Source organism: Schistocerca serialis, chromosome 3 (genome assembly GCF_023864345.2).
Source record: "Schistocerca serialis cubense isolate TAMUIC-IGC-003099 chromosome 3, iqSchSeri2.2, whole genome shotgun sequence".
NCBI lineage: Eukaryota > Metazoa > Arthropoda > Insecta > Orthoptera > Acrididae > Schistocerca > Schistocerca serialis.
This window is the reverse complement of record NC_064640.1, coordinates 795,183,697-795,197,697: the sequence shown is the minus strand read 5'-3', so window position 1 is coordinate 795,197,697 and position 14,001 is coordinate 795,183,697. Positions and strand designations below refer to the sequence as shown.

Sequence of the window (14,001 nt, the reverse complement as noted above, 5' to 3'; positions counted from 1 at the left end):
CTACTACTACTACTTCTATTTCTCCTCCTCTCTGTCTCTCCTCCCTCCCCCCTTTCCCTCTCCCTCAGGCATGCCAAAGACGACTTTATTTGTGATGTGTTTTGTTCGTTCCCGTTTGTTAGCAATTTATATCAGCAAAAATACTGGGATATGTGCAGCCACCCTCCTCCTCCTCCTCCTCCTCCTCCTCCTCCTCCAATGTTGGCCCCTCATGAGTTACATCCATTATCCTTACTCACTGCTTTCACATAGTGTAGTGCACTCATCAGATTGATCAGGATGGGTGTCCAATGCGCATTTGAACTGATGATTTGGCTGTGTACATTCCAGACAATTTGTCACTGAGTCAGAGACGCTCTTAAATACCTAAATTTATGGAAAATGTGCTTGCAGCCATATACATTAAGGCATGCCAATATTAACATTAATTGTCAATCATGTTGTAAGTAGTCTATGCATAGAACATATGAGTAATAGTAGAAAGTGCTTTGTCAACAAATGGAGTTACATGTGAACCAATTAAATGTTGGTTCAGTTTCCAAAATGTGTTGAAACAGAAGCAGCCATTGTTAAAAATCCAGCAACCTTATGTCAACAGCTTTTTGATAAGTGTCCTAGGAAGATGACTCAGTGGCAAAGATTTTAACATTACATTTGTCCATGCAGTGGTCAGTAGCAATTAATATTTTGCTACGATAATTTATTAATTTTAATATCTGTGGCTGTATGCACTTTTTTTACTGACTGCAAATATTAAAAATAACATCTTGAACACAGACATTGGTGAGAAGGCACGCAGCTGAAATATCAGTAAAATTAAAACCAGCAGTCCCTAACTGCTTGCCTCCAAGCAGATCCATTGAGGGAGTTTTCAATTCAAGTAAATGTTAGCTTTTTTTTAAAATATTGTCAAAAATTTTTTGTAGAATCTAGATACTTTTGGATTAAAGGATACTACTCACCGATAAACTGAAGCTTTACACACACACACACACACACACACACACACACACACACACACACACACACACACACACCTATGCCCCTACATAGCGCTGCTGAACTAAAGATTTTCAGCAAATGGACTGGTTGTTGTGGGGGTAGTCTTGGGCAGCTTGGGTAGAGGGAGAAGGACTGGGAGTGAGTGACTAGCAGCTCGGAGGGAGGCAGCCAGTTTGCTGGCTTGGAATGTAGGAGGAAGAAATGGCATGTGTATGGACTCAACACGTAATGAACTATTGTAAGCCCCGGTGGGGAGTGGCGCACACTGACGGCAGTGTGGGGATCTTAATTGGTATATGGTATGACTGCTTTCACAGATATCTCAGCCTATCAAGTCTGGAAACATTGCACAGCTTTTTATGTTGGTGTGACTACCAACCAGCTGTCCACTGGGATGAATGGCCAACACCAAACTGTTGCCAAGAACAGAGTTGACCATCCAGTGGCACAACATGCAGTTGTTTCAATGGCTGCTTCACAACCCAGGCCATCTGGACCCTCTGCTCCCACAAGGCCACTACATTTGTGCATTAAATGCCAAGTTCACATACTTACCACCCACCCCTCCCAATTACTAGTCAGCATACAGTCTGTCCCCTCCGAGCTGCTATCCATTCACCCCCAGTCCTGCTCCCAGTCTCCCACCATCTCCCTCTCCATCTACCCCCTTCCCCCCCCTCAACGCCCCCCCCCCCTACCCTTACCCCCGCCACAACCAGTCCAACTCACACCAGCACTATGTAGGGGCATAGGTATAGGTGTGTGTGTGTGTGTGTGTGTGTGTGTGTGTGTGTGTGTGTGTGTGTGTGTGTGTGTGTGTGTGTGTGTATCATTTAATCCAAAAGTATTTAGTTTTTCTAAATATTATTTAAATCATAACAATAAATTTTTGCAGATGAAATTGTCTTTGTGCTGTTAGGTTTCCTTTTTGTGTTATCAAATCAGAGATATTAGCCAGCACATAAAACTGTGTACTGTGGTGTATTAGTTGTCTTATTTCATGTAATTGAAAGAATTATGGAATTATACTGTGTTTGTTTATAATTTGTGTGTATGAACTTTCAGCATAAGATCAAATTTGTTGATGATGAGTGTAAAGTGTCAATCGCCTCGCTTACAATATCAGAGGATGAAGAATCGGAAGGTAACAGTGAATATGAAGCCAGTTTCTTGAATGAGATTCCATCAGAGGATTCTGATTATATGGTTGGGAAGTATTTAGAATCTGTCAGGTAAGTTATGTTGTTAATAGTTTAGTATTTTAATATAAGCCTCTTCTTTTTTATTTTATTGTTTGCTTATTGTTACTACAGGGTGTGCTTAAAAGAAGGCCCCAATTGTAAATTTCACTAGTATGAACTGTAAGCATTGTAGAGTGTTGGTTCAAGGTCTCAGTTAATGAGTAACTCAAACAGTTTTAGATAAGTGCATGCACAAGTACTGCTTTGTTGTTTTCCCACTTATGGTGCCACATAATCAAAATGTGGACTGCTGAACGTAAAGTGTTTTGTGTTCTCCACTTTGCTGAGAGTGAAACCGTAGATTCAGTTCAATTTCCATTTTGTTTACAGTTTAATTGTGATACTCCGTGTCCCAAAAACATCAGTCGATGGTATAGTTAATTCGAAACAAGTGGTTGTATGTGTAAAAAGAAAAGCTTGGTATCACCGAAAGTGTCCGAAAAGGATAATGATCATGTTAGGGCATCTTACCTTCATAGTCCTAAGAATTCTGTTCAGAAGGCAAGTCTTGAATTTCTGTTACCAAGGATGACATCATGAAATGTTCTAAAGGAAGATTTACACATGCATTCTTCAGTTGGTACATGTTTTAAAGTTTGATACATGCTTTAAAGTATGTGTGTATATTATAACTTTGCAAGTGAAGTGTTGTAGTGGGAAGATAACTTACCTGCTCATGTGAAGTTCAGCAATGAGGCAACTTTCCATTCAAGTGGGAAGGTAAGTACACACATTGTTCATATCTGGAGGGTCAGAACAACATCATGAACCTGTACGGTATCAAAGGGATTCCCAAAAATTTAATGTTTCCTGCATCGTGTCCTATTGTCAAGTGTATGGATGCTGACAAATTCACGGCTTTGTCTACATGGATGTTAGGATTTTCGGCGGCCCAGTAGATGCAATTGTGGCAATTTACTATACCATTGAGTGTGAACTGTGCCTCATCAGACCACACAATCATCTCTGCAAACTCTTCATCGTTGCGCACCATGTTAATAAACGACTTGCAGTACTCCATTCTACAATCTGGGTCGTCCTCGTTCATTGCGTGTAGCAATCGTGGGATGTAGCACTTCCACTCTGCTGTCTTCAAAATTCGTAGAACACTTGAGCGACTCACTCCAGTTTCACGGGCACACTGTCTCACAGACTTCTGTGGTGAGCGAGTGAATTGTTGTAACACACGACGGGAGTTAGCTGGACTTGTTACTGTTACAGGTTGTCCAGATAGTTGTTTGTGCACATCTTTAACACAGCCTTCGGCTTCAAATTTGTCTCGAATGCGACGAGCTGTTAAACGTGTCAGTGGCTCTGTTTGACTCATTTCACCATTGCTGTTGAACCTCATTAATGTTTTCATACTTAAAATACCACTTCAAATCTGACTTCCTTTCATCGAATGTAAGCCTTGCACCAGCCATGTTTACTCGAGTAACTAGGTGCAACTAAGAACAAAACACTGACTATCTGGCGACTGTCATCTGATAAAACAAAACAACGCAATACAACACTTGTGTGGCGATTGCCGGAACTACAAACTATTACACTACCAAAGATGAGACAACTCCGTCAATTAGTCTGCCAGTAATGGACTTTTAAACAGTGGATACATTTTTCGGACCCCTCTGTATATTTGTTATATCACCTTCTTACTATTCTGGGACACTTGTTTCATATAATTCATCTCACACTGCTCATAAAGCTATCAGGTTGGCTTGCTATCCTGCATGTCCACTTATCTCTTTGTAATTTCATCCATTTTCCTGTTTTATACTCAGCAGGAAGTTGAAGCTTCCCACCTCTATCAGCTGCTCCCCACACTGTGTTGTGTTTATAATACCTGTATCGTTCTTTCTAGTTGTGACCACTAGCTCACACTTATTTTCAATAAAATTGCAGAAATCCTCTTGCACAACTTATTTCCAAACACCTATTTGCCTTCGTACCTTCTCCTTCAAGTTCCCCCATATTCTCATATCATCTGCACACATCATTGCTGTCATCCTGTCTCCTGTCTCTCTTGCCACTTGTATCATTGCATCACCAACCACCACTATGAAAAGTAATGAAGACAGTATATTTTCTTGTTTTAGACTGTGTCAGCTATCCTGTTCTCTCTCTTCCCATGCCTGAAAAACTTACACTTTATTGGTACAATTCCTTTATTTTCAATACCCACTGATGCACCTCATTCCTTTTTTATGCCTCCCACACTTTATTTTTGGATACAATGTTATATGCTTTCTCTGAATCCAGGAAAGCCATTGATAGATCTCTCCCATAATAATAATAATAATAATAATAATAATGATGATGATGATGATGATGATGATGATGATGATTCCAGTCTTCCACAGTTTGCAGCTCATCCACCAGAACTGTGTTTCATGATTTCATCCGATATTATTCCTTCAACTCTGCATCTTTTAGCTTCTATACTATTATTCACCTTCTTGGTTTTCTACTCTTTTTCCTACCTTTATTTTTCTGTTGTTTATTACCAGTCAGTGGTCTCTATCCAAGGCCTCTGATGGTAATACATTAATATATGCTATTTTTTTGCATCATTTGGTGGTAGGGTGGGATCTTACCTCTGTTGCTCTACTAAAAGTCCACATTTGGAGTTTTGGTGCAGAAATTGCACTTCACCTTCCTTGATAGGCTTCTTGAAGTCCATTCCCTTCATTCTTTGATAATATTTACTGTAACTGTTTCAGCCACTGAAAAGCGATGTTGAAAAAATGTTGACTAATTACCTACCAAACAATGCCACATATCTCAAGATTGGAGGCAGCATCAATAAGTTTGGAGAAAATATCTGGTGTTTGGGATTCTAATAACTTGGGTGAAAGGTTTAAAGTTCGATTAATTAGGTTCTATTTCCTCTGAAACAAATTTTAAATTTCTTTCAAGTCCACATTTACTGTCAAAGAACATTAACATTGCAAGTTTTGTACTGTTTTAAAACAAGTCTTCACATGAAAACAGACAGAAGTTTACAAATCTAATCAGAATAAACTCCACGTTTGGCACAGCCACTGACCCACAGCTATTCCTGAGTTACTGTTGACCCACAGCTATTCCTGAGTTACTGTTTCAAGTCATTCAGTGGTCTTCTTAGAGGAATTGCTTGCCATAATATTTGGAGAATGTTCACAAAACATGCCATGTGGAGTTGCTGTACAACAAGAACGTTCACACTCAAATAGCTTCCAAACAAAATCATTTAAAATTTCCGAACTTTTGCTAACAGGCATAAAACTGTAGTTGTTTCATAATTATGATAAAAGAACAAAATATTTCCTTCATCTTCGCTGAAATTTGTGTGGCACATTTCCACATGTTCTTCACAGTAAGGAGCTTAATGAGCAACTCTTTGAGACACAGAAGCACAGTACAAAGTCCTACACTAAAATGCAGGAAATGCCAAATCTTATTGGCTAATGATTTTGACAGACAGCCAGAGAAGCTCCAGCCCTCAAATACTCATGGTGATTCCCAATTCATTCAACAGGGTTACAGAAAGCAAATTATGAAAGAACTTTTGGATTTATGAAACAAATTTTAAATAAAAAAAAACAAAGTTTGAATTATCCCAAAAAATTATATATAAATTGATTTAATACCTAACTTTCTGTTCTGGCTGCTCTTACACAAAAGATGCACACTGGACATAAGTTACACGACTCATGATTGGACAAAAATTTCCCCACACATACTTACTTTTTATGTAGTTTTCAATAAGATAAGACATTCACACACTCCACATATGTCTTCCATGCCCTCTTTCACACTCTCTCACACTCTCTATGTCATGCACACAGTCGAACATAATTAGATTATAATTTAGAAATGATTACTTTTAATCATCCGGCTCCTGTAGGGGAGGGGGGGAGGGGGGGGGGAACTATGACCTGAATCCTTGTTTGGTTATAGTTTTAGATGAGACTATTAGTGAATACATTATAATGATCTCATGTGTGTTCCATTACCAGATGCAAAGTTTGTTTTGTTTGCAGATGATACATACATTGCAACAAGTAGTAAATTAAGTACGGTTTCAGAAACGGCTGCTAATCAAGTTTTCACTGACATTAACAAATGATTTAAAGCCAGTTCACTGTCATTAAACTTTGAAAAGACCCACTATATGCAGTTCAGAACCTTTTGGAGATTTGCTTCCACATATGTATAACATATGAAGACATACAGTTCGAAGAGATTGACATTATTAATTTTCTGGGATTACAACTCAATAATAATTTCAACTGGGAAATGTGTGCAACAGAATTGTTGAAGCACCTAAACAAGTCTGTATCTGCAGTGAGAATGATGTCAGATGTAGGAGATTTATTAAAAGAACTTGCATACTTTGCTTACTTTCATTCTGTTATGTCATATGGGGACATATTCTGCCGTAACGCGTCAAACCGAGAAAAAGTTCTTAGCATGCAAAAGCGTATAATAAGAATCATTTGTGGTGTACATTCGAGAACATCATGTAGAAACCTGTTCAAGGAACTTCGTATTCTGACCACTGCTTCTCAGTATATTTATTCCTTAACGAAATTTGTTGCTAGTAATATGTCTCTGTTTCCAACCAATAGCTCAATACATAGTATCAGTATGGGAATAAGAACAATTTATTTAAAAAAGACAGTTTAGACAGAGTTTGAAAGGCTTTTTGTAGGCAACTCCTTCTTCTCTATAGGCGATTAACTTAACAAGGACTGTTAGACCAGCTTTAATAAAAATTACTGTTAGATTGCAATTTTGACAGCACTTGGTCATAACAGTCAAGATTAGGTATGTTTTGTATGATAAATTTGTTAGAAGTGCATAACTGTATTTGATTCTGACAATGTATTAATTCTGTAAATACTAGCAGTTCCACTTCACTGTAATGCATTCACATATTTTGAAAATCTCCTGACAGGGTAGTGAGTATTATACTCAAATGTTTTATGTTTTTATTTTAGATTTTCTTACTTGTCCACACCCATGAGAATCATCTAATTTCTGGGTCTATGCAATAAAAACTGAATCTAATCTTATCTGGAAAACTGTCTGTTTGAAAGTTGGAAAATACTTCTTATCATGCACTTTGTCATGTGTAGACATTTTAAGTGGTGTAACAAGACAAGTTAACTTGCTAATAAATCCTTCCTCTGCCATGGAAAACAATCATCATTATGTATGGGTGAACAGGCCTCCAAGTATGGATCCATAATCAAATAGCTCAAAAATGCATCTCCATTGCACTAATTGTGCTAGAGAATACCATGAAAATATTCACCAGTCTATGTATGGGTGAACAGGCCTCCAAGTATGGATCCATAATCAAATAGCTCAAAAATGCATCTCCATTGCACTAATTGTGCTAGAGAATACCATGAAAATATTCACCAGTCTATATTGCTGCTCCTGGCAAATTGACTTCTTCAAGGGATGGGCACAATTCACTTGTTTTCAAACTTACACCAAAGTACAGTACATCTGCTTGTGAAGCTGAGGTAATGGCACATCAAAAAAGGCTACATGCCATGGATTATTTGCAAGATTGTTATGTTACACTCAAGTACTGTTACCTCCTAGTTGATATGGTCAGTGAACTATTCCATAGTGTGTTTGTTGGCCCTCACACACTTTTATAGTTGTGTTCACATTGTCCTGCTGTCACTAGGCTACTCGCAACACATGTTCACTGCAGGGGCTTGCTAACTTGCCGTTTCAGAAATTTGATTTAAGGTCAAGGAAATGTGAAGTGCAAAAATTTATAAACTAGAACTTAGGTTATAAAGTTTGTATGTATGGTTACAGTTTTCATTTATAATCTGAGATTATAGTGAATTACAGTGCTGTCAACAGGTACTTTTTCCGTTTACAGAAGCCCAATGAAAGGAAGAGGCCAATTCAAAATACCAGAAATAAAACAACATAACAAATTAGATACATCATCAGATGCAGATGAGTTCAATGATACATATGCAAGGGTAAGTTATTGTCAATGACATGGTGTAAATGCTGCATGTTTACAGTCTCATCTTAATAACAAAGCTGAGTTTCAATTAATAGTGAGAAAGAAAACAAAACTCAGAACGGCATAACATCAGATATGGGCTCCTCGATGATTGATTGGTTGTTAACCTTGTTCAGTTCACAACCTAAGTGTTAATCTTACATATATCTTGCAGTTTCAAGCAAACCAAAGTCACTTACAGATTCCATAAATATGCAGTTTATTGTAGAATGGTTGTCTGATATCTTTGGGAAAGAAATTTGTGACACATGAGAGTATTGGTGATGAGAGTGCACCTAAAAGTGATTAGAATTTGACACTTTGTGACATGTGTGGTCTGAGTGGGGCACAGTGAAGTGGGGGATGCCCCAGGGATCAGTGCTTGGGCCACTTCTGTTCCTTATTTATATAAATGTTATGCCCTCTAGTATTACAGGTGATTCGAAAATGTTTGTGTGTGCTGATGACACTAGTTTGGTAGTAAAGGATGTTGTGTGCAACATTGGCATTGTTTCAAATAGTGCAGTTCATGACATAAGTTCATGGTTTGTAGAAAATTAACTAATGCTAAATCACAGTAGGACAGTTTTTACAGTCTCTAACACACAATTCAACAAAACCCTATGTTTTAATTTCACAGAATGGGCTATGATTAGTGAAACTGAACAGTTCAAACATCTAGGTGTTCAGATATATAGTAAACTTTCGTGGAAAGCCCACATTCAGACTTAATGCTGTCATTTTTACTATTTGAATGGTATCTGAAGTAAGTGATAGTTCAACACAAAAAGTAGTCTACTTTGCTTATTTTCATTCGCTTGTGGCATATGACATTATATTTTGGGGTAACTATTCCCATTCTCAAAGGATATTTTTGTCTCAGAAATGGGTGGTTTGGGCAATAACTGGTGTAAGTTCGTGAACCTCTTGTCGACCCCTGTTCATTAGTCTGGGTATTATGACATTGGCCTCTCAATACATATGTTCTTTACTGTCATTTCTTCTTAACAATATCAGCTTATTCCCAAAATTAGCAGCTTTCACTCAGTTAATACTAGGCAGAAATCCAATCTGCATTTGGATTGCACTTCCTTGACTCGTGTGCAGAAAGGTGCGCAGTATACTGCTGCATCTGTTTTCAGTGTGCTACCACAAGAATTCAAAAATCTTAGCAGTAATCCATGCACTTTCAAATTGAAACTGAAGAGTTTCCTCGTGGATCACTACTCCTATTCTGTTGAGGAGTTCCTTGAAAAATTAAGATGATTCTTGTGTTACATTGTTGATTGTGTTCACATAAACTTATGGCTTGTCTTTTTTTGGGTTCATAAACATTTTATTTTATCTGTCATTACTGTTATGTTGTTGACATGTTCCATGATCTTGCAGATTTGCTCCTCAATTTGGTCCTATGGAAATAGACGTGTAAAACAGTAAATAAGTAAAATTGAACTAAAGAAACAAGCAGCTAAAATATGTCTTCACATCTCCTTTGAAAAAACTAAAATATTGACAATCATCAAGCACTCATGTAAATACCTCAAAGTTCAAGAGCAAAAGATTGAAATAGTAAAAGAATTCAAATATCATGGAGGATGGATTAGTTGGAATGCTGGAGAAAGCAAAGCAATGGAATCCAGAAAAAATAAACTTTAATTTACCTTCCAACTAACAAAAAATACACAACAAAAAATCCCTTCCATGGGGGTCCAAAATTACACATTACAAGACAGTGATTAAGTCAGAAGCACTGTATGCAGCGAAAACACTAAACATGAATTTCAAAGGCCAAATGGAGAAACTTGAGCTAAAGGAAAGAAAAATTTTAAGAAAAATCGTAGGACCAAAATTTCAACACAATAAAATTATATACATCAAAAATGAAACACTCTACAAGAAAACTGAAAAACTTTCAGATACTATGCGAGAAAGGAGGATAAATTTTTATCGTATTCTTCTCAGAATGAATTCCAACAGATTAACCAAACAAATCTTTGACTTTTCCTGTAACCGCAAAACAAAACCCAACTGGTTTAAAGAAGCTGAGAAAGGCCTAGTAAAATTAAAGATTTCAGAAAATTCACTTATCAATTGAACAGTTAAATTAATTACTAAAGATGAAAACATAAGGTTCCAAGACAAATCTACACAAAAGTCCAAACCCTTTCATCTCAGAAGAAGAGAGGAAAAGAAGATCAGAAAGAATGAAGAAATACTGGACCCTAAGAAAAGAACAATGCACAAAGAAATTATTTATCCAGCATACCTCAAAGAAGGTGAAACAAAAGAAGAAGAAGAAGAAGAAAGAGGTAGTGTTTGACAGCAGTAAAGCCATGGCTAGAAATTTATATGGATAAGAAAAATAGTACCCCACTGTCCTTAATCTCTATCTACAAGTCTTTGTTATTCATCTTTAGATATTAAAGTTTTGGAAAGCACTTTCAACCATTCGGTACACCTTTGCCCCTGTTTGGTACACCATATCTCTGACAACAAGTTTCTGTCAGTCCCTAATTTTTGTCTGCTTAAGTATGCACTCAGCTTTGAAGCAAATTATTTTTGTTCCTTATTAATATTTAAGCCCTTCTGCTGAGATGAAATTTTGTAACCGGTTTCATCTCCAAGTTTCATACCTTCCACACCTTTGATTTTCTCCTTCCCATAAAAAATTTAACCAGATTTCCTCCAAATTGATGATATAATTTCTATTTCTTTTCTTGCATTAATCTGTAGGTGTCTTGCTTCACCTCAAATGACATTATGTTTAGATTGTAAATTTTGTCAAACCTCTCAGTAATGTTTTCTACAACTCTAGCTAGAAGGTAAGGAAAGAAACAGATTTCCACCAAACCTAAGCCTTGTGGACAATCCAAGGATGCCCACAGACTGCAAGTTTTCAGCTAGTCTTACAATAGATAGATGTATGGTGCTGTTTCATGCAGTCACATTTGTTGGTTGCTGTTAATACAATTTGACAAAAATTGATGATAATATTGACACTGCCTGTAACTTTTCAGTAGATTATTACAGATACGCTCTGAAATGTCCACAGATATCAGAATTCTCACAACCTTTTATCAACAAAGTAACTATTACTGTAAACATTCACAGATATATCCACATGAGTGCAGACTTCTAGCCATGGCCATGGTAATAGGTGGGTAATAGGTGCTGTATGGGAAGTGGTGTCAACAGTGACGAGTAGGATTCCAGATGGTAATAAGATTTACTAATTTCCAGCATTCTGGAAGTCATGATGTCAGCAACTGTATGATTTACCAAATTATGCAATAAATTGTGGAGAACTGTTGAAGTTGCACTATTAATTTTCTTTATTACTTGATAACTAGTTTCAAACCTAAGCTCATTATCAAATAATTGGATAAACTATGCAATAACACCCATTACGACAGCTTCATGACTGTTCATTCTAGTAAAACACAGCTTGTAAAGCATCGCAGGGCTGAACTTCATTCAATAGATATTATTGTGTAGCTTATTGGATAATTTGATAATAAGCTTAGTTTGAAACTTGTCACCAAGTAATAAATAAAATTAATACTGCAGCTTTGATGGTTCTCTGCAATTTATTGCATAATTTGGTAATGAGATTTATACTTACAAATAAAAGTCCTTCTACATCTTAAAAACAGTACAACAACCACATCACAAGGTTTGAAGATATTTCCACTTTACTTTTCCACAATATTTTGAACTCAAAATTGAGCTCAGATTATAGTATAAGTAACTCTCTCCAAATAAGACAGAAAAATGTAAATATACATATGTTCAGCTATTAGTTATAACGTATATTCTTAGTAACAACTCTTATAAATGTTCTGAAAAACATTTTTTGTGTATTATAAGCCTCCTTGCATGTACAAAGTAATCTTTCTGCTCAAATAAATCTTTGTACTTAGAAAAATATTTTCATTAGCAAAACTGATAAACTCACATTCATGTGAAGTATACACTTAGGAGTAAACAGCAGATCAACTGTGTAACTAGGATAAACACAAGGTGTTTTTCTTTCACCAATTACATTTTAGATGGAATGGAGTCAGCACTATTTGTGAATAACAGATTCAGTTACAGTTGCCTCACTTCACTAATATAGGGTGTCACAGGAGGAACGGTCAGTATTCAGGTATATAACAGGATCAATCATTCGAAGCAAGAAAAAACTAATAAACATCGGCTCGCTCTAAAAATGTGTACCTTAAGATTGAGCTATCAGCACTACTTCACCTTCGATACTGTGATACAAATCTCTTCTGCTGCAAGCGCTTATCTTTCCATATTTTGAGAGGTGGTAGTGTGGACCAAAACAAGGAATAATGTCCAGTAAACGTGGGCTGCAAAATGTGTACATTAAGAGCTATGAGCATGTGGTCGGTAAACGAGATATGTTTCACAGTAGCGAAGATGAGCAAGTACTCATAGGTCGTTGGTATCCACTTTAGAGCCCATGTTTACTGGACTTTTTTTTTTAAATTGGGTCCATACTACCACCTGTCAAAATATGAAAATGAAAGAGCTTGCAGTAGAAGAGATTTGTTTCACAGTATTGAAGATGTAGTAGTGGTCAAACCTCTTAAAGTATGCATTTTAGAGCCCATGTTTACTAGATCATCCCTGAAATGTGCGTGAATATTGACCATTGCTCCTGGGACACACAGTATATTTTTGATTATTCCACATTTGTACTATGATTGTTCTCATTTGTGATGTGATGTATGGAAAATGCATGGTGGGTCAGACATAAACTTTATTAATTTGCTATGAAACTGTACATTTTATTTGTACCTTTTCAGGATTCCTTTTGTGTTGATGACATGGAGGTGGAGTCACTGCATTCTGATAAAAATGAATGTGATATTGAGGAATCGAGACGTTATATAAGAAAGAGACGCAGAAAAGTACTCAAAAAGTCATCTAAAAGATGGAGACGTATTACTGGTTGTCATGATTCTAATACAGATGAAACTGATTGAGAAGATTTAATCTGGAAATTAAAATAAACATCTAGTCTTTACTCACTGTGTTGAGTTTTTAAATAAATGTTAAAAATTACTATATTTGATGTTGTTTATGGTAACAAAAGACCTATCTTACTACCTTCAATCTTTACATGAACCATGTATTAAAGTGTCATAGTTCTAAGATGCTGGTGATACTATTTTGATAGTACCTCCCGTTAATTTTATAGTTTTCTACTGCAGTCTGCAGATGTTAATGCATCATTACTCACCATCCCTTTGAGCTTTGTTGCCAATTTTCATATACTCTTTATACCCCTGCCTCCATCCTCTCTATTCTCCCCCTTCTTCAGTCCCCATTTCTCCTACACACATCAGCCACCTAACCTGCACATCCCTCACTTCACCACTTCTACCTCCTCCTCCTCCTCCTCCTCCTCCTCCTGCTCCCCCTGCTAACTAGCTCACATTTCACTTCACCCACAGAGACCCCTTACCCCTCATCCTCTCACATCCTCCTCCTCACCTCTGACCTGCACCCACTTACTGTTCCACCCTTCTCCATTCCCTCCCCACCTGCTCCAACTCCACCCTCACCTTCACCCTCTCCACCTCCACCTCTCCCATCCATCCCTCCACATTTGCTCCACCCCACACTACTTGCCCCACCCCACGCCACTTGCCCCGCCCCACGCCCCTTGCCCTGCCCCACGCCCCTTGCCCCGCCCCACGCCACTTGCCCCGCCCCACGCCACTT

At 37.4% G+C, this 14,001-nt stretch overlaps 2 protein-coding genes across 2 annotated transcripts in view; one reads left to right on the top strand and one right to left on the bottom strand.

Moving 5' to 3' along the window:
- Window positions 1-13,341, top strand: part of LOC126470637 (Fanconi anemia group M protein) — a 243,069-nt gene extending 229,728 nt beyond the window's left edge. The window contains exons 21-23 of the mRNA XM_050098618.1: window positions 2,068-2,234; window positions 8,134-8,239; window positions 13,080-13,341. Coding sequence (XP_049954575.1) covers window positions 2,068-2,234; window positions 8,134-8,239; window positions 13,080-13,259 — 453 coding nt within the window. The 3' untranslated portion in view covers window positions 13,260-13,341. The remainder of the gene's footprint in view (window positions 1-2,067; window positions 2,235-8,133; window positions 8,240-13,079) is intronic.
- Window positions 13,342-13,752: 411 nt separating this feature from the next.
- The window catches only part of LOC126471232 (protein FAM98B-like), a 333-nt gene continuing 84 nt past the window's right edge, over window positions 13,753-14,001 (bottom strand). The window contains exon 1 of the mRNA XM_050099356.1: window positions 13,753-14,001. This exon is cut by the window's right edge and continues 84 nt beyond it. Coding sequence (XP_049955313.1) covers window positions 13,753-14,001 — 249 coding nt within the window.